The sequence below is a fragment of the Mastigoproctus giganteus genome, chromosome 1, assembly GCF_048544385.1.
Source record: "Mastigoproctus giganteus isolate SK-2022 chromosome 1, ASM4854438v1, whole genome shotgun sequence".
Classification (NCBI taxonomy): Eukaryota; Metazoa; Arthropoda; class Arachnida; order Uropygi; family Thelyphonidae; genus Mastigoproctus; species Mastigoproctus giganteus.
This window is the reverse complement of record NC_143575.1, coordinates 118,409,142-118,433,463: the sequence shown is the minus strand read 5'-3', so window position 1 is coordinate 118,433,463 and position 24,322 is coordinate 118,409,142. Positions and strand designations below refer to the sequence as shown.

General features: G+C 35.0%; 1 protein-coding gene across 1 annotated transcript in view; it reads right to left on the bottom strand.

Annotated features, from left to right (window-relative positions):
* Nucleotides 1–24,322, bottom strand: part of LOC150091113 (UBX domain-containing protein 7) — a 690,832-nt gene that overhangs the window by 492,786 nt on the left and 173,724 nt on the right. Inside the window, exon 3 of the mRNA XM_090384602.1 lies at nucleotides 3,500–3,546. Coding sequence (XP_090240728.1) covers nucleotides 3,500–3,546 — 47 coding nt within the window. The remainder of the gene's footprint in view (nucleotides 1–3,499; nucleotides 3,547–24,322) is intronic.

The following is a 24,322-nucleotide window of genomic DNA, read 5'->3' as shown; positions in this document are numbered from 1 at the left end:
TTCCCCTTAACAAAACCATGCTGTGTCTGAGCTATAACTGAAGTCTTGTCTAGATGATCCTGCAGTGCTTCTTTAACCAATGCCTCCATTAATTTTCCAGGAACAGAAGTTAAACTAACAGGTCTATAATTACTTGTGTCAGCCTTTGATCCTCCTTTGTGAATTGGGGTGACATTTGCACATCTCCAGTCTGTGGGTACTTACCCCGAGTCCAAGGAAGCTCTCATAATTATGGCTAAGGGTTTGCTTACTTCCTTCGCTGCCTCCTTGAATATAACTGGATAGATCCCATCCACCCCGGGTGCCTTTCTTGTGTTTATCTTCAACAATTTCTCTTCCACTTGACTCTCAGTTATTACAAGATTCTCTAGCTTACTGCTAGAGTTGAATACACCTCTGGCTTTCCCCTCGCTAAATAACTCCTCATGTGTGAATGTCGATGCAAAATATTCATTTAGTTTGTTAGCTACCTGAGCAGGATCATCAACAGTTGACCCATCAATATCAAGTGGACCAATCTGATTCATCCCCTTCCTTCTAGAGTTTACATAAGTAAAGAACTCTTTGCTGTTTTTCTTTGTATCCCTTGCCAAGGATTTCTCGTAATCTGCCTTCGCCTGCCTGACCTCCTTTGTAACTTGGTTACAGATCAACTTGTATCTATTATAGGCTTCTGTGTCACGTGTTAATTTGTATGTATCCCATGCATGTTTCTTCTCTGCCATATGCCTCATCAGTTCATCTGACATCCATTTAGGCTGAAACCTTGAACAATATTTCTTAGTTGGTATGTAAAGCCTAGTAGCTTCCAAGATAAGTTCTTTGAATGCTTCCCATTTTGAATTTGCTGTTGGTAACATCATCAGTTGGTCCCACTGTATAGAATTTAAATACTGTCTCAGTCCATCATAGTCGCCTTTACGAAAGCAATAACCCTTCCCTTTACCCCCAATGGTAGTTACCTCTTTGAGTAAATCCCACTTCAGCACACTGTGATCACTGCCACCTAGTGGTTCATTTATCTGCAGATTCTTAATGCATGAAGAATCACTGCTGATAATCAAATCAAGAGTATTCCTCCCTCTAGTTGTCTCCCGCACATGCTGATGTAGAAAACAATCATCCAATAAATCCACAAAAGCCTTGCTAGTGTGTGAGTGACCAGCCCCCAAATTCCAGTCAATATCTGGGAAATTAAAATCTCCCATTATAAGACTCTCTGAATTACTGGCCCACTCTATTTCCCTGTACAGTTTCTTATTATACTCATCAGAGTCATTAGGCCTATAGCACACTCCTACTCTCAATTTTGATCTCCCAATGCTTATGTCACACCAAACTGACTCGACACTGCACTGTCCACTGGCTTCACTTCCTTGGATTTTATGTATTTCTTAACTAATAGCATAACCCCTCCTCCCTTCCTATCCAGTCTATCCTTTCTGTAACATCATCTGTAGATATTGTACTCCCCAAATTCCAGTTCTGCATTCCTTACATCTGTGTGACACCAAGTCTCTGATATCCCAACAATATCTGCCTTTGATGTTTTGAGCAATACCTCAATTTCATCAAATTTATTTACTAAACTCCTAGCATTGGTGTACACGCAAGTATACATGCACCTATTTCTATTCTTAGCTACCCTAACACAACCCATGTGTTTACTTGTACCGCAATGACTCCCGGCAGTCTCTGAAGTATCCCGCACCATGTGTTTCAGGCTTCTGCTCATTCCAATAGAAGCAGTGCAAGAATCTCTTTCACCTCTGCCAATGGCTACTGTTAATCTATTCGTCTTTGTCTCCCCCCAAGCTAGCAGTTTTCCGACCCACCTAACACTGCCTCGATAGCATCAGCAAATATTCTTGCAACCTTTCTATTTAAGTGTATCCCATCCCTGTAGAAGCAATCTCTCCTGTTAATTTTTATGGATCCACAAAATTCTTGTTGCAAACCAAACAAGTTTTATATAAACTGGTTTTACCCCTTAAACAGTAAAAACATATACAAATAAGAAGAAATATTGGCTTAATATCACAATCCTCAGTAGTGTTAAGACTTCCACATACACTACCAAGAGATATTGCAGATTTAAGATGATTTAACCAAATTTCAGTTGTATTACCTTCAAAACTTTTTTCACAATGCACACTACCATTCATTTCAGAACAATTCACTTCTAGATCAGAATTAAGATAATTTTCACTAGAAGAAATTGAAGAGAAATAATCACAGTTTCCAGTTGCCATGCCATTTAATTGATGCATTCTTGCATCATTTGCCACTATTAATACTAACCATCACAAAATTATCAACATATCAATAAAGTTTACACTATAATTGATCAGATCGACAACTGACCAATCATGAAACTCCCCAAAGAATCTATTTCAGTCTTGCTTTCATTTTTCGGTTCTTTCAGACCAAATCTCTTTCATTTGGTTCTGTTAGGACCACTTTAACTGGGAATTTGGGCATGAGACTAGAAAGTGCCAGTTCACGCATTCTTGATCAGGATCAAAGAAAGCATCGAGTCCTTGTTTGCCAAATTTAGCACCATATAAGTTATGGCTATTCCTAAAACTAAAATAGGACACGAAGAGAAAATGATTTGTGTCCATTCTTGAAATCTAATCCAACACAACAGATTGCCAAAAAAGCATTCACAAAGAAAGACGTCTAAAAATCTTTAAATCATTGGGAAGCATGAGCAAAGAAGTGTGTGGCTACAGAAGTAAATTATATTGAATATTAATAATGTAAACATTAACACTGGATAAAATAAAATTTTTTATAACATTCATTTAATTTTTGGACAAATGGTATATATATACATTTTTTTTGAATATGTTTCAAATAATGTTTCCATTTTGTACAAATTATCTTCAAATCTTCCAATAAGTTAGCCAACTCTTATCCATGTTTCCAAGTAATTGTAGACTCAGTTCATAATGGATAGCAGCATAAAAATACATTTTAAAATCAAAGGAGCCACTGCTGCCCAATTCTGGATTACTAAGGCTGGAATTCAGATCTAGAAGTTGAATCAAAAAAAAAAAAAAAAAAAAAGAAAAGTAAGGGTGAATTTTTTTAAGGTTTTTAATTTTTATGATTCTTTCTTTTTTCTCCAATTTCACATTTTTCTCTAATTTCTTTTTAAAATTTTGATTTGAAGTTTGATTTATTCATGCTAATATTGGACAGCTGCATCACATTAAGAACATATTTACATTTAAAACCATTTATGTAAAAAGTTTTTATTTCTATGAATTTTCAAAATTTTGTGAAGAAACTCACTCCACTGAGCCAGCTGCTAATGGAAGGGTCACTGCTCAGGGCCCACACATGTTCAGGGACCTCACTCCTGAAAGGGTTAAATACTGTACAGTGTTAAATACAAAACTAAATGGTTAAATAGAATAAAGTTTTACTATTAGACATTTCTACAGTATCTTTTAATATTTCAGAAATATCAACTTGCCAATTGGTATTCTATCCTCAACCAGGATACCTCTCACAGGCGGAATTGGAGGTCTAACATTACTGCAAGCAAAAAAAGGAGCAGGTGAATGTGGAAGAACAGCTCATACATAAATAACAGTAACAATTTTAAAAAAAAAAAAAAAATATATATATATATATATATATATATATATATAGTAGATATGGCAAATAGTTAACAGTTGAAAGGTAAAATATTCAATTGTGAAGGTGATGCAAACAGTGAAAACTATAGCAAAAACCAAAAAATCAAAGACCTAATAAAGGTGAGAAGAGCTGATTAATGCCATCAATGTCTAGATAAAACATTACATCAGTCTTAATAACTATGAACATAGTATGAACGAGTAGGTGGTAACTAAGGGATGTGATATCAATCCTAGCTGACTTTGGTCCATGGTATAACCTAGTAGGGAAACATATAATTGTTATAGGCAAAATAAAACAAATAAATAAGGATAATTACTAAATTCCCATGTCAAGCCAATTGCAGTATAGATTGGTGGATACACATTACAAAGGACTTTATCGAGGGCTAACCCTTGCAATGTGTTTACCTACAATTAGCGAGCTATCAGTTTCTGTTGTCCTCTGCTTGTTATACCTGATGAATCATAAGGTATCATAAGGATATATAATTCGTAAGATATACTAGATTATAGTATGAGATATTTAGATAAGGCGGGGGGGGGGGAAACAATTTTAAGGTGGTTAACAAGCTAGATGACTTTAGCCCGACCGATAGCCCAGACCATGAAAACAATGTAAAAACCAAATAATGGTGATAGTAGAGAACCAATAATGCTTTATAAACTTGTTATTTGATGATAAAATTATATATACATATATATACATATAAAATGTGTAAAATTAATATTAAAGATAATAATATAGAAGGCAAATCGTTAAATAATACCAAGCAGGAAACTAAGAAAAAAACGCAAAAATAAAAAAATTAAAAAAACTTATCGCTGTTTACCCACAATCCAGATGACTTCAACTGGGGCCAACCACCCAGACTGAAGGCAAAAAAGACAAGTTCTCTGTTTCTGTAATGATCAATATATGCTAATATATAAAGTATAAAGTAATTTGAATCTAAACTAAGTAAAGACAGTTAAAAATTGTTTGAATCTGAACCAAATAAGAAATTGTAAATGTAAGCATATATTGATCATCGTTGACCCAACAGAGAACTTAATTTAATAATTAAAAATTAGAATAAGATTAGATATATAGTATGTAATGCATATCTACCGTATCCAGGACATAATGTAATAACAACAATAGTCGTCAAAATAACTATCCCCCTAATGAGTTAATATTTGGTGCCCCTCTATGTGATGGATATGGTAAAAATATAAATCAAAATAAATAAAAATAATTAATTAATCAATCAATTAATTAAATTTAAGTTAACACAAAGAGAAAAACATGCAGATAGTAAGAAGAAAAATAATAGAGTAGGAATAATAGAACCTGAACTCCATAAAGGCGAAAAAATAGTAGTATAGATAAGAAATAGTTTCTCCTACATCCTCGGGATTACCCTAATAATTTAGGAGAAATAAGAACAAAGAATGTAGGACAGCTTAAAGACAATACAAGATAGAAGTTGTAGCTTGGGTATGCCCGGGATCGCAAACCCATTCCTATAGTAGGACCCTGAGCTGATTTTGCATGTTACCTCAGCGTGAACTTAAGTATATACAGTTATAACCATAAAAAAAAAAAAAATTATACACTATAATTTGCAGGGCGGTGGGTACAAGTTTTCTACGCCATAAGACACCAATAAAGCAAAGTGTATCTCATGTATATAATATACATGGCTCTAAATCCGTAATTATGGTAATTATATTAAAGCAATCGGTTCAGAAAACAAATTTTTGAAATTAATTATGTTTATCACTTTCCTGAAGTGGTATTTCAGGTAAGCAATAGGGAAATTATTATTAATCAACTTACTGTACAATGCTATTATGTTTACTGAACAGGTTTTATTGTTATTGCAAATATTTCAATATGAAGATCCAGGTAATTTGCTATATTATCAGAATTATTAGTTGTTTCCAATACAAGTCCTTCTGGATATAATTTACTATAATGCTGAACGAAATGTGGACACTTTAACACACATAGATCATCTACGTATCTGAATATAAGTAGATTATCTTGGAATGCTCTTTCTACATAATATAGATAGAGGTTTGCAATTATGCAAGATGCTGGACTTTCCATAGGGGTGCCATTCACTTGTAAGTATAACGAAGTTCCGTCATATACGTAATTATTGAAGGTACAAAAATTTATTAAAGTATCCCAGTAAGTTAAATCAATCTTTATACTATTTTTATGTTCCAAATATAGTTTCTGGAGAACAATTTTTAAATTATCAAGATTGATATTAGTGAATAAACTGTTAAAGTCAAATGTTTGTATTTGCTGAATATTGTTATTTTTAATTGCATTTATAATCAGTAAGTTGTTATTTATTATAATAGTTTTATTTACATTATTTAATATGATTTTAAGTAACTTTTCTAACTTTTTTTCCAGGAATTTTTGCATAACCACCTTTACATGATGTTATGAATCTAAATGCAATTGGTGATTTATGAAATTTAGGTATACCATATATAAATGGATATTTTAGGTTATTATACTTGGCAAGACTCGTCTGCGCTGCTGCTAATGTCAAAGAAACTCCAGGTGTGTTCAAACATGTCCACCGATCCATGCTGCATCGGTGTCACGCATGCATCACGTCTCATGGTGGAACTTTCGAGCATCTGTTGTAACATCATGAAATGCATCCATCTCGTTATTCCATTGTTAATATTATGTCAAATAAATGTTTGCCACTAATTACTGTCTTGTCATTTCTGCTTCTTGTGCCTCTGCTGCTACTTTCCCGTGATGTTTCCGGTTGGGTTCCTATGCGATTCACATTCCTTTAGATGTTACCTACCTCCCCTAAATGTTTGTACCAATATTTTTGAGATGCCCTGCACACACACACACACACACACACACACACACACACACACACACACACACAACTTATTGTTGTCTACCCACAATCTAGATGACTTCAACTGCGGCCAAGAATGTAATTTAATAATTGAAATAAGAATAAATGTAAAGTATAATGCATATCTACTGTATCCAGGACATAATGTAACAACTAGTCATTATGAAATAATAATCCCTCTAGTGAGTATATATGTTGTGCCCCTATGTTACGGATATGGTAAAACTAATTAATTTCTCCTACATCCTTGGATTACCCTAATAATTTCGGAGAAATAAGAAAAAAGAGTGGAGAACAGCTTAAAGACAAAACAAGATATAAGCTGTAGCTTGGGTATGCCCGGAATCACAAACTCATTCGTATAGAATGAGCCTGAGCTGAATTTGTATGTCACCTTATCGTGAACTTAAGTATATACAGTGTGATTATAAAATGAGATAAGATAAAATAACATTAAAAAAAATAAATGATACACTATAATTTGCAGGCCAGTGGGTACACGTTTTCTAAGCTGTAAGACACCAAGAAAGCAAAGCGTATCCTATGTACATAATATATGTGGCTCTAAATCCGTAATTATGGTAATTATATTGAAGCAATGGGTTCAAAAAATACATTTTTTTAAAAATGATTATATTTATCACCTTTCTGAAGTGGTATTTCAGGTAAGCCATAGGGAAATTATTATTTATCAACTTATTGTACAATGCTATTGTATTTGCTGCACAGGTTGTGTTTTTATTGCAAATAGAAGCAATCCTCAGGCATTGGGATAAAATGATATTAGCATGCACTGATTTCGATATATTAGATCTCCAGTTTGTAAGGCCGACTCCATTGAAATTAAATGCATCTCTTTATTATATATGTTTACATCTGTGTTATTATGGAATATTTCTATACGAAGGTCAAGGTAATTTGCTACAGTATCAGACCTATTAGTTTTTTCCAATATGATTTCTTCTGGATATAATCTGCTGTAATCCTCAATGAAATGTGGACAATTAAAAACACATTGATCATCTATGTATCTGAAAATAAGTAGGTTATCTTGGAATGTTCTTTCTGTAGAATATAGATAGAGGTTTGCAATTATACAGCATGCTGGACTTCCGATAGGGGTGCCATTCAATTGTAAGTATAACGAAGTTCCGTAATATACGTAATTATTAAAAATACATAAATTTATTAGAGTATCCCAGTATGTTAAATCAAACTTTATGGCATTTTTATGTTCCAAATAGTTTTTGGAGAACATCTTTTAAATTGTCAAGATTGATATTAGTTAATAAACGGTTAAAGTCAAATGTTTGTATTTGCTGAATATTGTTATTTTTTTGCATTTATAATCGGTAAGTTGTTATTTATTATAATAGTTTTATTTACATTATTTAAGCAACTTTTCTAACTTTTACCTGCAATTTCCGCATAACTATCTCTACATGATGTTATGAATCTAAATGCAATAGGTGATTTAGATATGCAATAGATACGCTAAACCATTTGGTCTCAAAGCATGTAACTATAAAATAATAGCTACAAACCTTCACAATATTAACATTGGACAGGATATATGTGTTTGCCACAAGCCTTCATTTCTTAGATAAGTAGATCCTAATCATAACCACATTATAACTGGCAATTTAGATATAATCCCATATCCCGATTTTAGAGATATTTTATCACTCGGTTTTAAGTTTCGACCTAATGTACCTATTAATAAATCAACTTTTAAAAAACTGTTATATCTAGATTTACTAAAATACTGCATAAGATCTGCAGACACATATAACATACAGGTTGAAGCACACCACATGGGGCTTTTCACAATGCTAAATATCAAATTTAACAAATATAATCCATTGAAATTCAGACCGGATAATCTAAATAATACAAAATTAATAAATAAGCAGCTCAAAGAAATACACAAACATTTTGTAATTACTCCGGTTGGCAAAGCTGCTTGCGATTATGCATTTATATGTAAGTCATATTATATAGAAATTACTAAAAATGAACTGCAGTCCAGTAGCACATACAAATACACAGCATCTTCCCCTAATGTAATAATTAAAAAACTAAAGTATAATACCCTAAAATATCTATCTGTTTATATAGGGTATACCTAAATTTCATAAATCATCTTTTTTTTTTTTTTTTTTTTTTTTTTATGTAAACCCCACACACGAGAGGTATTAGAATCTATAGTACTTAGTACCATGCTTGGGTTGGAGATTGAGATGATGAAAGAAGATATTTGTTGACATTGGACTTCAACTTCTGTAGACTGTTATTTTCAGGAAATACGTATGAAGGAAGGTTGTTCCAGAAAACAGCAGTTGAATGAATAAAGGAGGAAGATGAAAAGTTGGTTCTGTGAGTTTGAAGTTGGACAGTAAATGGATGTTGGATGGAAGTATCTGTAGAAGAGGCATGCAGCAGAAACAGTACGTCTATGAGACAGTGAGTGGAGAGACTCTGTTAGAGATGAATCATTAATTAACCTAACTGCCCTCTTCTGAATGGAATCAAGAAGACTGAGAGAGGTTTTGGGGGCACCAAACCAGATGTGGGAACAATATTCCATGGCTAGGCGGATTTGCAATTTATACTGAGTGAGCAACTGTTTGGAAGAAAAGTAACATTGAGAGCAAAAGAGAAAACCAAGTTTTTTTGATGCAGAAAGCCAGAGTGAGCAGCTGTTTGGAAGAAAAGTAATGCCGAGAGCGAAAGAGAAAACCAAGTTTTTTAGATGCGGAGGAAGCAATATTTGTAATGTGTTTGTGCCAACAGAGATTAGAAGTCAGGGTAATTCCCAAAAGAGATATATTATTTTTCCTAGAAATCGGAATGTCACTAAAGATAAGCATAGGAGCAGAAGAATCCTTTTTGCAAGATATAAGCCAAAACTGAGTTTTAGAAAGGTTGAAATCAACTAAGTTGTCTTTGCCCCACTGGAGAATTACCTGAAGATCGGCATTTAAGGAATTGGTAGGAGATTTTCGAGAAGTTGAAGCTGATTGATCAGGACAAGGTTTCTCAAAATGGAAAGTGGAATGCAATGTGCTATCGTCGGCAAAACTATGGATAGGATTTCCAGTCAATGGAAGAAGGTCATTAATATACAAGAGGAAAAGAACCGAACCTTCGGGGACACCGGCATTAGTGGAGAAGTTAGAAGACAGAGAGCCATCACCCTCAGTGAGCGATCAAAGAAAAAACTGGATACCCAATTATTAAAAACAGTTGGCAAGCCAGAAGATGGAAGATTGTTTAGAAGACCTTTACGCCAAACACGATCGAAAGCCTTTGAGATATCAAGAGCAACTACTTGTGTTTCACCGAACCATGGAATTAGTCCATAAATGGATAACATAAGCCAGAATATCACCAGTGGATGGACACTGACGGAATCCATACTGGCAATCGTTGATCAGATGGAAGGTTTCTAGGTAGTTTAAGAGTTTGCGGTTAATTGCTTTCTCCATTACTTTAGATAGAGCAGAAGTAATTGCAATGGGACAATAATTGGATGGGAGGGATTTGTCACCCTTTTTAGGAACTGGCTGGATATGAGCAAATTCCCAAGCAGAAGGAAAAACACCTTTGGTATAAGAAATTGAAAAAAGGGGGCAAAGAATAGGAGTAAGTTCAGGAGCACAGGTTTTGATTTTGTTTTTTTTTAGGAGCATTAGCAACTAAGGCCATATTGCTCCAGGATATGCGGTGGTCATTTCCTGACCTTTCCGCATCCTCTGTATTTGGTGGTGACGGGCTCGAATCCCGGTCTAATCAAGAAGCTAGTGCTACGCACTGCTCCTCCTTCCCACCTGGCTACAGAGGCTTACTTTATTATTATTATTATTTGTTTTTTTTTGTAGGAGCATTAGCAACTAAGGTCATATTGCTCCGAGATATGAGGTGGTCATGCCCTGACCTTTCCGCATCCTCCGTATTTGGTGGTGACGGACTCGAATCCCGGTCTAATCAAGAAGCGTGTGCTACGCAGTGCTGCTGCTCCATCTCACCTGGCTATGGAGGCGCCACAGGTTTTGAGAACAAGTGGAGAAATACCATCAGAACCTGGAGCTTTCTTAGCATCAAGATTCGTCAAAATCCTTCTGATATCCTTTTGACGGAAGACCACAAGAGGCATTGAATGGAACGTGTTGGGAATGGTGGGAGGTGTTTTACCAAGATCATTAATACATGAGTTGGAAGTAAAATGGGATGCTAGCAGGTCAGCTTTATCCTTGGCTGAAGTGGCAACAGAACCATCTGGTTTGGACAGAGGTGGGAGCAGAGATGGGCAAAAGTTGCGGCCAGTAGCTTTGGCAAGAGACCAGAATGCTCGACTACCATTAGGGCAAGAAGCAAGTTTTCTACTCTTAGCCTGTTCAAACTCTAGTTTGGACTGATTAATAACAGCTTTACAATTGTTGCGAGCTTTGGTGTAGGCAGAAAATGAAACTGGAGAATTAGAAACAAGTTAATTATGATATGCAACATTCTTCTCTTGAACAGTCTTGGCACATTTATTGGAAAACCAAGATTTAGTTAAAGGACGAGATTTTAAAGTGGAGTGTGGGATAAAGGATTCCAATCCTGCAAGAATAATTTCACTGACACGATCTGAGCAAACGTTGACATCAGATGTTTTGAAACAGTAATCTGACCAAGGAAAGGAAGAAAAGAAGTCTCTCAGGTCATCCCATTTTGCCTTCTTGTAATGCCAAAGAATGCGAGGTTGAGAATAGCCATGAGATAAAGATTCCAATGGAGAAGAGACAATCACCAAGTTGTGATCTGAAGTGCCTAAAGGACCTCTCACATCGACCGCGTACTTAGAAGGATTGTTAGTGAGAAAAAGATCAAGCGTATTGGCTGTATGATTAGGATTGTCTGGTTGTAGGTAAATAAACAATCCGTGCAAGGTCATTAGTAATTGCAAGAGCCTCAGCATCTCGACCTGCTGGGTCGGTGTGACTAGAAAACATAAGCCAGCTATAGTTGTGAACATTAAAATCACCAAGGATAATTACCTCACAGTTAGGAAAGTTGGACTGGAGAAAGTCAAGTTGCAAAGAGAGGAAGTCAAAGAGCTCCAAGTGATTGAGCTGGGAGAACGGAAGAGACAACAGATGAATTTGAAACAATGAGATAAAGATTTTAAGACAGAGAAGATGAAAGAGAGGAGATTCCAAATTGTAAAGTCTCTGACAGGGAATATCAGAATGGACATATGCACAAGTACCACCTTTGAGGCGAAAGGAATCATACAGCGAATAATTTGGGCATCTGGAATGAGCAGCAGTTGAATCAACCGATAACTGAGATTCTGTCAGAAAAAGTACATGGAGTATGGCAGACTGCAAGTGGAAATGGACTTCGTTGAGATTAGAATTGAGACCACATATATTTGTGAAATGAATTAGGAAGTGCTTGGGAGGTTTAGATCTTTTCGCAGATAAGCTTGCTCTATTAGTTTGACAAATCATGATGTATTCAATAGTAAGAAAAAGTGGTGGGTCATGCCGTATGAAGTAATGGAATTTTTGGATATGGCGTACACACGGTAAGAATATACCCAGATCCTTGACATAACGTGGCCTTGACAATGCTCCCAGCATACACACTACTCGGACTCCCTCCCGTCACCATCTGGCAGAGTACAGGTAGCAAGATTATACACTAACTGATGCGGAAGTCTCCTAGAGAGTTACCAATAGATTTGGTCTGGTGTACTAACTAGCGGCAGGCCTGCGAACACCGTTTTAGAGCTGTACCCTCAAAATGTAAGGAATATTGAATCTCGCCATCATAACCTCAAAAGTCATCAATGATACTGCATGATGGAAGAGTTGACCGGAACTTAGCTCTATAGACTAAACATGGGTTTCACCACTTCAAGCCTCCAATAAGCAAAGTGGTGGTATTGCACAAGTTGATGAGAGTCATCTACCACCTAGTACTGCCTGGTAACATAGAGGGGCGGCATTCCTTCTCCATGTGGTGTGGGCGCCACACCTCGACCCCTGCTTACATTGGTTCACACATGGGTGGTCACCCACCATGTACTTGTGCATGGAGGTTATACCCAGGATTACTAACAGTCCCACTATAGTGAAGGTGCAAGCAGAGGATTTGGCTGTCCCAGACCGTCCAGACTTCGCCAAAATTGGGTCTACTTGACTTGAGTGTTACCCGAATATCAGTTCCTTCAGCATTTTAGACTCCCAGGTAGCAAGTACACTGACACGATCTGAGCAAGCGTTGACATCAGATGTTTTGAAACAGAAATCTGGCATATCTGAGAGAATGTTTGTGACAACTTCAAGGACCAAATCTATTGCAATTAGATTCATAACATCATGTAGAGATAGTTATGTGAAAATTCCAGGTAAAACGTTAGAAAAGTTACTTTAAACTATATTAAATAATGTAAATAAAACTATTATAATAAATAACTTACCGATTATAAATTTAATAAAAAATAACAATATTCAGCAAATACAAACATTTGACTTTAACCGTTTATTCACTAGTATCAATCTCGACAATTTAAAAGATGTTCTCCAAAAACTATATTTGGAACATAAAAATGCCATAAAGTTTGATTTAACTTACTGGGATACTCTAATAAATTTATGTATTTTTAATAATTACATATATGACGGAACTTCGTTATACTTACAAGTGAATGCCACTCCTATGGGAAGTCCAGCATCCTGCATGATTGCAAACCTCTATCTATATGCTACAGAAGGCACCTCCATAGCGAGGTGGGCAGGAGGAGCAGTGCATAGCACACGCTTCTTGATCAGACTGGGGTTCGAGCCAGTGAACACCAAATACGGAGGATGCGGATAGGTCAGGGAATGACCACTGCATATCCCCGGAGCAATATGGCCTTAGTTGTTAATGCTCCTAAAAACCAAATAACAATAACAACAATAACAATATTCTACAGAAAGAACATTCCAAGATAGTTATCTTCAGATACGTAGATGATCTATGTATGTTTAATTGTCCGCATTTTGTTGGGGATTACAGCAGATTACATCTAGAACTTGTATTGGAAAAAAACTAATAGTTGTGATACTATAGCAAATTACCTGGATCTTCGTATAGAAATATTCCATAAGAATATAGATGTAAACGTATATAATAAAAGAGAAATTTAATTTCAATATAGAGTCAGCCTTACAAACTGGAGATCTAATATATCGAAATCAGTGCATGCTAATATCATTTTATTTATCACAATGCCTGAGGATTGCTTCTATTTGCAATAAAAACACAACCTGAGCAGCAAACATAATGGCATTGTACAATAAATTGATAAATAATAATTTCCCTATCGCTTACCACCTGAAGTGGTAAGCGATAGGGAAATTATACCCTATTGCTTCTGCTGAAATACCACTTCAGGAAGGCAATAAATATAATTAATTTAAAAAATTTATTTTTTGAACCCATTGCTTCAATATAATTACCATAATTAAGGATTTAGGGCCATGTATATTATGTACATAGGATACGCTTTGCTTTCTTAGTGTCTTATGGCTTAGAAATCTTGTGCCCAACAGCCTGTAAATTATAGTGTATAATTTATTTTATTTTATGTTATTTTATCTTATCTTATTTTATAATCACACTGTATATACTTAAGTTTACGCTAAGGTGACATGCAAATTCAGCTCAGAATCCTACTATAGGAACGGGTTTGTAATCCCGGGCATACCCGAACTACAACTTATATCTTGTACTGTCTTTAAGCTGTTCTACACTCTGTTCTTATTTCTCCGAAATTATTAGGGTAATCCAAGCATGTAGGAGAAACTATTTCTTATTTGTACTACTATATTTTTGCCTTTATGGAGTTCAGGTTCTATTATTTCTACTCTATTAGTTTTTATTTTTCTTACTATCTGCGTGTTTCTCTTTGGGTTAACTTAATTTTAATTAATTATTTTTACCATATCCATCACATAGGGGTCACCACATATATACTCACAGATGGATTATTATTTCATGACAACTAGTTGATACATTATGTCCTGGATACGGTAGATATGCCTTACACTTTACATTTATTCTTATTTTAATTATTAAATTATGTTCTCTGTCGGGTCAACGATGTTCAATATATGCTTACATTTATACTATCTTTCTTTTGATTCTAAAAAATTTTTAACTACCTTTAATTGGTTTAGATTCAAATTACTTAATCTCTGAATTTTTATAGATATTAGCAGATATTGATCATTACAGAAACAGAGAACTCCTTGTCGTTTTTTTCCTTCAGTCTGGGTGGTTGACCCAGTTGAAGTCATCTAGATTGTGGGAAACAACGATAAGTTATGTATATATATATTTTTTTTATATCCCTTGCTTTTCTTTAAATCCAGGCTGGTATTGTCTGCTTGAATTATCTTCTATATTATTATCTTCAACATTATACAAAATATTTTATATATATATATTATATACACAGCTAGGCCTCGCATAATGCGAGTTCGATTAACGTGTTTTTCAGTTACTGCTATTTGAAAAAATTATACCACTTTTCGCTTTACATGACGGTAATTTCCAGTTAACGCAATCTTTTTTTTTTATATGTGATAGTTGAAAAAGATTTGAATCATGCGTTAAGTTTACTGCGCATCGGACGGGCATACGTTTGCCTGTTGCCCGCCTCAGTGTGTTCCATCAACCATCGGAAGAAGACGTTACTTGTTTGTCTCCCGCTAATAAAGTCAATGCAGACTCGCATTTAAAAATTCTAATTTTTAAATCAGCCAGATGAAAAATGTTACCACAAAGGAGATAATGGTAAAAGAACTAGATGAAATCTTTCGTATCGCAGAGAACCAAGGTTCGAGGTTCTCTGCGATATTTATTTCGCCAGGGCCCAGAGAAGATTGCTGTCAGATATCGGAAATTGACTGGCGAAAAGAGAAAGTCTTCATTTCTCTTTTCGCTAGTTCAAAACACTTCAAACATTTCCATAACAAATTGTTTCTTCACTGTGTATTTTATGTCAGAGGTTTCCAAACTTTCTTGGTTCACGGCGCACCTAGACCCAAAGTTCCTAACAGTTCCGTTTATTAACATTAAGTAGTTAGGTCCAAACAACTTAATATGAAAGGTTGAAACTGTGAACTACCCTGAGCTAGTAGTTTGTGCGGTGTCCGACAGATGTCGAGTATCGCTGTGTTTCCCTTGAAAATTTAAAATATTTCGCGGCGCACAGTTTGGGAACTGCAGTTTTATGCAATAAACATTTAATTCCATAATTATTTTCATTATCTTTTACAGGGTATACAGTTCAAAAGTTATTTAAAAGTTATTTTTAAAATTCTTTATGGACATTCCTGAAGATCAAGGACCAATTATAATTTTTCATATTGATTATTGATCTCATATTCGATTAACGCGTTTCCGTTTTGCACGATGCACTCGCGGAACAAATTAATTGAGGTCAACCTGTATATGAGGTAGAAGTAATAAATCTATTGAAAAGTGTGAAGATGGAGGCATAAATTATACAAAATGCCAAAACTAATAGGAGAAGGATAGCAGCATAAATTGGAGATATTGAAGGCATGAGAAAAATAAAGAATGTGAATATTGGATATGATATAATGAATTAAACAAAATTATAGGCTGAATTCTTTTCGATCTTCTTTGGCTTAAAATCTCTCTACCTCATTGTGTTAAATTCATCTATTGTCTCTACCATTCTCCCAACTCCACTAATCACTTGGAGCTCTTTGACTTGCTCCCTTTCCAACTTGACTTTCTCCAATCCAACTTTCCTAACAGTGAGGTAATTTTCCTTGGTGATTTTAATGTTCACAAATCCAACTGGCTTCCATTTTACTAGTCAAGCTGACCCAACTGGTCGAATTACTAACGCCCTTGCACAGATTGATCATATACATACAAGAATACAGGACAATCCTAACCATACAGCCAACACACTTGATCTTTTTCTCACAAACAACCCTTCTAAGTATACGGTCGAAGTGAGAGGTCCTTTAGGCACCTCAGATCACAACTTGGTGATTGTCTCTTCTCCAATGGAGAAGAGACAATATCTCGTGGCTATTTCCAACCTCATACTGTTTGGCATTACAAGAATGCAAAATGGGATGACCTGCGAGATTTCTGTTAGCATTAGCAAAGGTACATAATGCAAGAAAGCAAGATTATATAGCCTCAGCCAAAAAAAAAAAAAAAAAAAAAAAGCCTTAATTCACCCATCTACTCGCTCCAAATGTTTGTCAAGTTCTGCCTTGAATCTATTTAAGCTATCAACTTCTACATCGACAGATGAAAGTCTGTTCCAGCAATCAACCACCCACTGGCTAAAGGACAACTTCCACACATCTATCCTACAACCGCCTTTCCTCAATTTGAATTTATGCCCTCTCAGGCGAGTAATTTTCAGAGTATTCTGAGCATTTTCTTCTTTTCCTTGGTCGGATTACTGTTTCAAAACTTCTGATGTCAATGTTTGCTCAGATTGTGTCAGTGAAATTATTCTTGCAGGAATGGAATCCTTTATCCCACACTCCACTTTATAAAATTTCGTACTTTATTCGTCCTTTATAACCTTGGTTTTACAATAAATGTGCTAAGACTGTTCAAGAGAAGAATGTTGCATATCGTAATTGGCTTGTTTCCAATTCTTCAGTTTCATTTACTGCCTACACCAAAGCTTGCAACAATTGTAAAGCAGTTATTAATTAGTCCAAACTAGAGTTTGAACAGGCTAAGAGTAGAAAACTTGCTTCTTGCCCTAATGGCACCCGAGCATACTGGTCACTTGCCAAAGCTACTGGCCGCAACTTTTGCCCATCTCTGCTCCCATCTCTGTCCAAACCCGATGGTTCTGTTGTCACTTCAGCCAAGGATAAAGCTGACCTGCTAGCATCCCATTTTTCTTCGAGCTCATGTATTAATGATCTTGGTAAAACACATCCCAACACGCTCCATTCAATGTCTCCTGTGGTCTTCGTCAAAAGGATGTCAGAAGGATTTTGACGAATCTTAAGGCTAAGAAAGCTCCAGGTCCCAATGGTATTTCTCCACTTGTTCTCCAAACCTGTGCTCCTGAACTTACTCCTGTTCTTTGCCGCCTTTTTTCACTTTCTTATTCCAAAGGTGTTTTTCCTTTTGCTTGGAAATTGCTCATATCCAGCCAGTTCCTAAAAAGGGTGACAAATCCCTCCGATCCAATTATCATCCCATTGCAATTACTTCTACTCTTTCTAAAGTAATGGAAAAATAAATTAACCGCCAACTCTTAAACTACCTAGAAACCTTCCGTCTGATCAACAATTGCCAGTATGTATTCCGTCAGTGTCGATCCATTGGTGATATTCTGGCTTATGTTACTCATTTATGGACTAATTCAATGGAAAAGTTCGGTGAAACACAAGCAGTTGCTCCTGACATCTCAAAGGCTTTTGATCGTGTTTGGCATTAAGGTCTTCTAAACAAGCTTCCATCTTATGGTTTTCCAACTTTTTTGTAATTGGTTATCCAGTTTTCTCTCTGATTGCTCACTGAGGGTGATGGTAGATGGCTCTCTGTCTTCTAACTTCTCCACTAATGCCGGTGTCCCCGAGGTTCGGTTCTTTTTCTCTTGTATATTAATGACCTTCTTCCATTGACTGGAAATTCTATCCATAGTTTTGCCGATGATTGCATTCCACTTTCATTTTGAGAAACCTTGTCCTGCTCAATCAGCTTCAACTTCTTGGAAATCTGCTACCAATTCCTTAAATAAAATAATAAATTTTCTGTTTATACTCCGGGACGACCAAAAGGTCAGATGAGTTCACAAGATAGACAGATTACAAGAAACAGCACCGTATTAAGCAGTCACGGGCTTGAACCCCGGTCACTCAAGGCACGTGTACTTATGCACCCGTGCGCCTGACCAAAATGCCGATCTCCAGGTTCTTCTCCAGTGGGGGAAAGACAACTTAGTTGATTTTAACCCTTCTAAAACTCAGTCTTGTCTTATATTTCACAAAAAGGATTCTTCTGCCCTATGCTTATCTTTGGTGACACTCCGATTTCTAGGCAAAATGATCTCTCTTCTAATTTCTCTTGGCACAAGCACATTGCAAATATTTCTTCCTCTGCATCTAAAAAAACTTGGTTTTCTCTTTTTTTTCTCGGCATTACTTTTCTTCCAAACAGTTGTTCACTCTGTACAAATCACAAATCCACCCTACCATGGAATATTGTTCCCACAACTGGGGTGGTGCCCCCAAAACCTCTCTCATGCTTCTTGATTCCGTTGAGAAGAGGGCAATTAGGTTAATTAATGATTCATCTCTAACAGAGTCTCTGCACTCGCTGTCTCATAGATGTACTGTTTCTGCTGCATGGCTCTACTACAGTTATTTCCATGGGCACTGTTCTTGTGAATTGGCTTCTATAATTCCTGCTCTCTCTTTCAAAACAGTCCAAACACGTACCACCAGCAGCCAACATCCATTTACTGTCCAACTTCAAACTCACAGAACCAACTTTTCATCTTCCTCATTTATTCATTCAACTGCCGTTTTTTGGAACAACCTTCCTTCATACTTCCTGCAAATTACAGTCTACAGAAGTTGAAGTCCAATGTCAACAAATATCTTCTTTCTTCTTCTCAACCTCCAACCGAAGCACAGTATTAAGTACTATAGGTTCTAATACCTCTCGTGTTTGGGGTTTACATGAAAAAAAAAAAAAAAAAAAATTGGATAGCCAATTAGAGAGAAGGGTACAGTGAAGTAAAAATGATTAAATTAATACATATATTGATTAATACATAGATTAATATGTAATAGCAAGTATTAGAGAAGGGTAGGATACTTTATTATTAATGAATATTATTATTAATTTATTATTCATTTATTATCAATGAATCCAGAGCACACAGGCCTCTTTAATCATGTGGGATACTTCAGTTATAAATCCAGGGGGGGGGGAGAAAATTGCAAAATTAGAATCTGATGCTAGCTAAAAATAAATATTGATACCTAATCAGGTATTTCTTTAGGGGGACTACACCTGATCATGTGTCAAAAATTACATTTCTATAGTTGTCCCTACTTGTTGAAGAAAAAGAATTTTAAAAATATAAAAATAAGCAAGAGAACCTGTTCATCTTGGATCTACCAATATTTTTACTAATATGAATATATCATCGTATGGTCTCCAGCACATCCCTATGGGTCATTTACTACCCTTCCCTTTGGATATCAGTTAGCTCTTTTAAACATTTTCACCCAAGGATTTCATGGTGTTCATGACATGTTATCTTATATTTCTGCCGTTATTTTCCTCAGTCACCATTGGATTTATTCATTGTTAAAATTGAAATTGTCTTCGGTTATCACCTAGCTATATGTAACTGTTCACTTCCAATATTTTGAATAGTTCTAATTTGGATTTTAAAAAAAAAATTATATACTGTAGTAAGGCTTTTCTTATACAGTCTCCAAAGATTCTGATGCATAATGACCTTTGGATTTCAGTCAATTAATCTTGGCCTGTGTTCATCCTAGATGCTCTTATTTTAAATGCTGAAGACTTTCACAGCTATTTTATTGCTTTTAGATCTACTAGACTTTTCACTCCCATACTTAATTACTTATGAAATATATATATTATTATATCATCTTTGGACTATTCTACTCTAATTTTACAAAGATTTTCAACCTTTTTAACTACAGAATCTAACCATTCTAAGTTTATCTTTCAGCTATCTATTTGCACTATATACTTTCGTGCCACTACAATTATGCTGTACATTACTTCCTCCTTTCCTTCATTTCACTTTCGTATCTTTACACACAAACATTTTTATCAAAAACGACTATAGATGTCACTATTTCTATCCTCTTTTTTTATCTTTCTTTTAAGTCCACATTTCGCTATAAATTATTGCAAGTTCCAGGTATTCTTTCTAATGTGTTACAGCTTTAGCATCAGTTATACGAATCAATCAGACTACAGTTTTATATCTCAGCTGGATATTTTCCTGCCTTAACTATTTTATTTATTTTTTTTTTTTTTATGAAAAACCCCAAACACGAAAAGCATCAAAACCTATAGTACTAAGTACCGTGCATGGGTTGAAGGAGAAGTATGGGGGGAGGGGGATGCCGGAAACTTTGCTCTAGAGACTAAACATGGGTTTCACCACTTCAAACCTCCAATAAGCAAAGTGGTGGTATTTCACCGGTTGATGAAAGTCTATGCATTACAACCCCAGGGGCTTACATCTGGTGAGTATGCACTTGGCACACCCAGGGTCCTGAGCTGGATATCATCATTCTTCTCTCTCTCACACGGGGTAATTCAGAATTTTTTTTTTTTTTTTGGCTGGTGCAGCATAAGCCTTAGGCTTCCTCGCACCATATGGCTAATAATAATAACTTAGAAATTCAAGGTATCTATTTTGTACTCTCTATTTGCAAGTATCCACTTCTTTTCAATTCTTTCAGTTTATATATTTTAGGCTCTCATTATTTTTTTGGCTTTTTACAAAATTCTTACATTGTAAGCATCTGATATTAGTTTCTGTCTTTCTACTAACTCTCTTAGTCAGGGCCCTTTCTAAAAGGATGGGACTTTACAATCCCAGCTCGCCCAAGTATCTTTTAATATCTCTTTTTTTTTCTTAGCTTTTTATCTTTCTACTTCTTTTTTCTGGTTCATAAAGCTATTAGTTTAATACGGGGGTGATACAAATGTTCCTACTGTCAACATCTCACTATCTTCGCCTTTTTTTATCTATACTTTAATCCCTTCCCTTTCCTCGCTTCACTCCCTTGTCTTATACCATTTACTTGCATTATCTTCTAATTTTATATTCTTATACAAATTCTCCCAAATTTTTACTTAATGTTGTTATTTGCTAATTCCCACTTATAACCACCTATTATTGAATCTAGGTTACACTGTAAACACTTATTTTAATTTTATTACTATTTTACTTCTTAATTTACTTTTAATTTCTTATGTTTTACAAAACACACTGCGTTGGGACTACCTTTTACATATTTTTGTGGAAGTTATACTGCTTTAACCTCCTATTTGCTCTCACTTATTTTTATATTTTTAAAATTCCTTTTCTTCCACAAGTAGGGACAAGTATAGAAACAGTTTTTGATGCATGATCAGGTGTAGACCCTTGAAGAAATTGTTGTTGTTTTTTAGGAGCATTAGCAATTAAGGCCGTATTGCTCCGGGAATATGCAGTGGTCATTGCCTAACCTTTCCGCATCCTCTGTATTTGGTGGTGACGGGCTCGAACCCCGGTCTAATCAAGAAGCGTGTGCTACGCACTGTTGCTTCTTCCCACCTGGCTACGGAGGCGCCTCCTTGAAGAAATACCTGATTATGGATCAATATTTATTTTTAGCTAGCATCAGATTTTAATTTTGCAATTTTTCTCCTCCCTTTCTTGGACTTATAACCAAAGTATCCCACCCTTATCTGATGATTAATTCATTATCACTTCATATATTAATCTAATATTTCTGCTTTACAGTTCTCTTCTCTCTATGTCTTCAAATTCAATCTTTAATTTTGTTTAATTAATTCATTATATCATATAGGAGATTCACATTCTTTTTCTCACACCTTCAATATCTCCAATCTTCAATATATCCTTCTATTGTTAGTTTTGGCATTTTGTGTAATTTATGCCTCCATCTTCGCACTTTTCAATAGATTAATTACCTCTACCTCATATATATATATAAACTTTTGTATCGTTTGCTGCTGTTTTGCCCACTCAGGTGCAGCTGTCATATTAATTTTTCTCTCGCAATTATCATTCAGCTTTTCACCCCATTTTTATCCTTATTACATATATATTTATACACAGTGTATTTATTTATTTATTACATATATACATTTATTACAATATTTATTAGATATATATTTTTACACAATGTTTGTAATAAAATTTAAAAATTAATAATGAAATATGTAGTAAAAGAAGGTGAATGAACAAATAATACAGAAAAACGTAATTTTGTATGTCAAAAAGGAATAATAGTGGTGAAGACAATTTTGCATGCCAAAAAAAAAGAAATAAGGAGAGAGGTGCATTGACTAAATTTCAAATCAGAATTTTGGAAGTAAAAAAATTATTAAGAGTAACAGGCAATGGCATAGAAACGGGGAAATAAAACAAGGTAAGGGAAGGAAAAAGTGGTAAAACAGAAAAGGTGAAGATAGCAGAAGAGAAGGAAAGTAAGAGTATAAATATCTCCCTCATATTACACTAATAGCTCAACGGACGAAAGAATTAAAGATAAAAAGCAAAGAAAAGAGTTTAATCAGGCAAGCTGGGTGGGAAAACTCAACCCCTTAGAGAGAGAGGGCCCTGGCTAAGAGAGTGTTAGTAGAAGGAGAAATCAATACTATTAACTTATAATATATTTTAAGAGAAAACAAAAATTTTTTTAGACTGTCGAAAAATGTGGTCAAAAATAAAAATTCAGATGTTGAAAAGAAAAATGAAAATAACGTAAATAAGTAATTACCCCAAATTCCGTGAGTTGATGCGTATTTCCTCAAGGTGAACAAAAATGTAAAGTAAAGCCATGTAATAACACAGGATGAAAATATGATATAAACAGTAGCAAAGAGCTATGACAATTATGGAGTTGTGCAGAGAAAGGAAATAGTATATAAAGTAAAATGCAGAACCGAAAAGAGAACTATGATAAAGAGGGAGCAACTAGTGCCCTCTATAGCTAGTTTTAGTCTAATATGTAAATGAGTTCAAGAAGTAAAGCGTTCAAATAAAAATAAAGATGAAAATATAGTTTACAATGCCTAGAAAAGAAAGGTAAATAATAAAATGAAAAGCAAGCAAATTGAGTCTAAAAAAAGTTTTAAATAAGTTTCAAAAAGTGAATTCTAGGTGATAGTTATAGAAAGGGTTGTGGTAAAATTCGAAAACACTATGAAAATATAAAAATAGATACCTGAAAGCGACAAAAGCTTGACTGTCAATGCTAAAAACATTATTTTGATTTTAGCAAAGATCGAAGAATACATAAAATAGATCCAGAGTAAGAAAGTGATGTACTGTAGATGAAAATAAAGTTTAAATTATTACTAAGTGATGCAAAATAAAAAGAAATGAAAATAAACTTAGGGAGAAAAATAGCATTTTCATCATTCGAATAGAAATCATATAGCGTGATTACTCTCAAAGTAGAGGAAATACCACCATAAAAATTACGACTGAACAAATACCAAGTTAGAGCTAAACAAAATGAAACATTAAATCCACATTTACACTTAATAAATAGAGAAACATTTTTGATGTTATAATTAATAATGTTAATAGAGATAATGTTATGGATCAATTTGATACAGAGGTGATGTAAAGCATATGAAATAATGTTTGACTACTATTTAAGTTGGCAAGTCAAATAATCTGTGTACAGATAATATTTTTTTTTACTTTGATGGAAATATTAGAACTCCAGTTGGTTAGGTAAATAATGTTAAAGTGGAATTTGCTTCTTTTGTCGAATAATTTTTTTTTGTTGGTGGAACAGACTGCCATCCCTTGTGGTGGAGGTTGATAGCCTAAATAAGTTTAAGGCTCAGCTGGACAGGTATTTTGAACGAACAGAGGGGTGAAGTGGAAGTGGGTTTTTTTTTTTTTTTTTTTGGCTGATGCTGCATAAGCTTGCTTTCTTGCATCAAATGCCTCTACTAATGCTAATGCTAATAATTCTA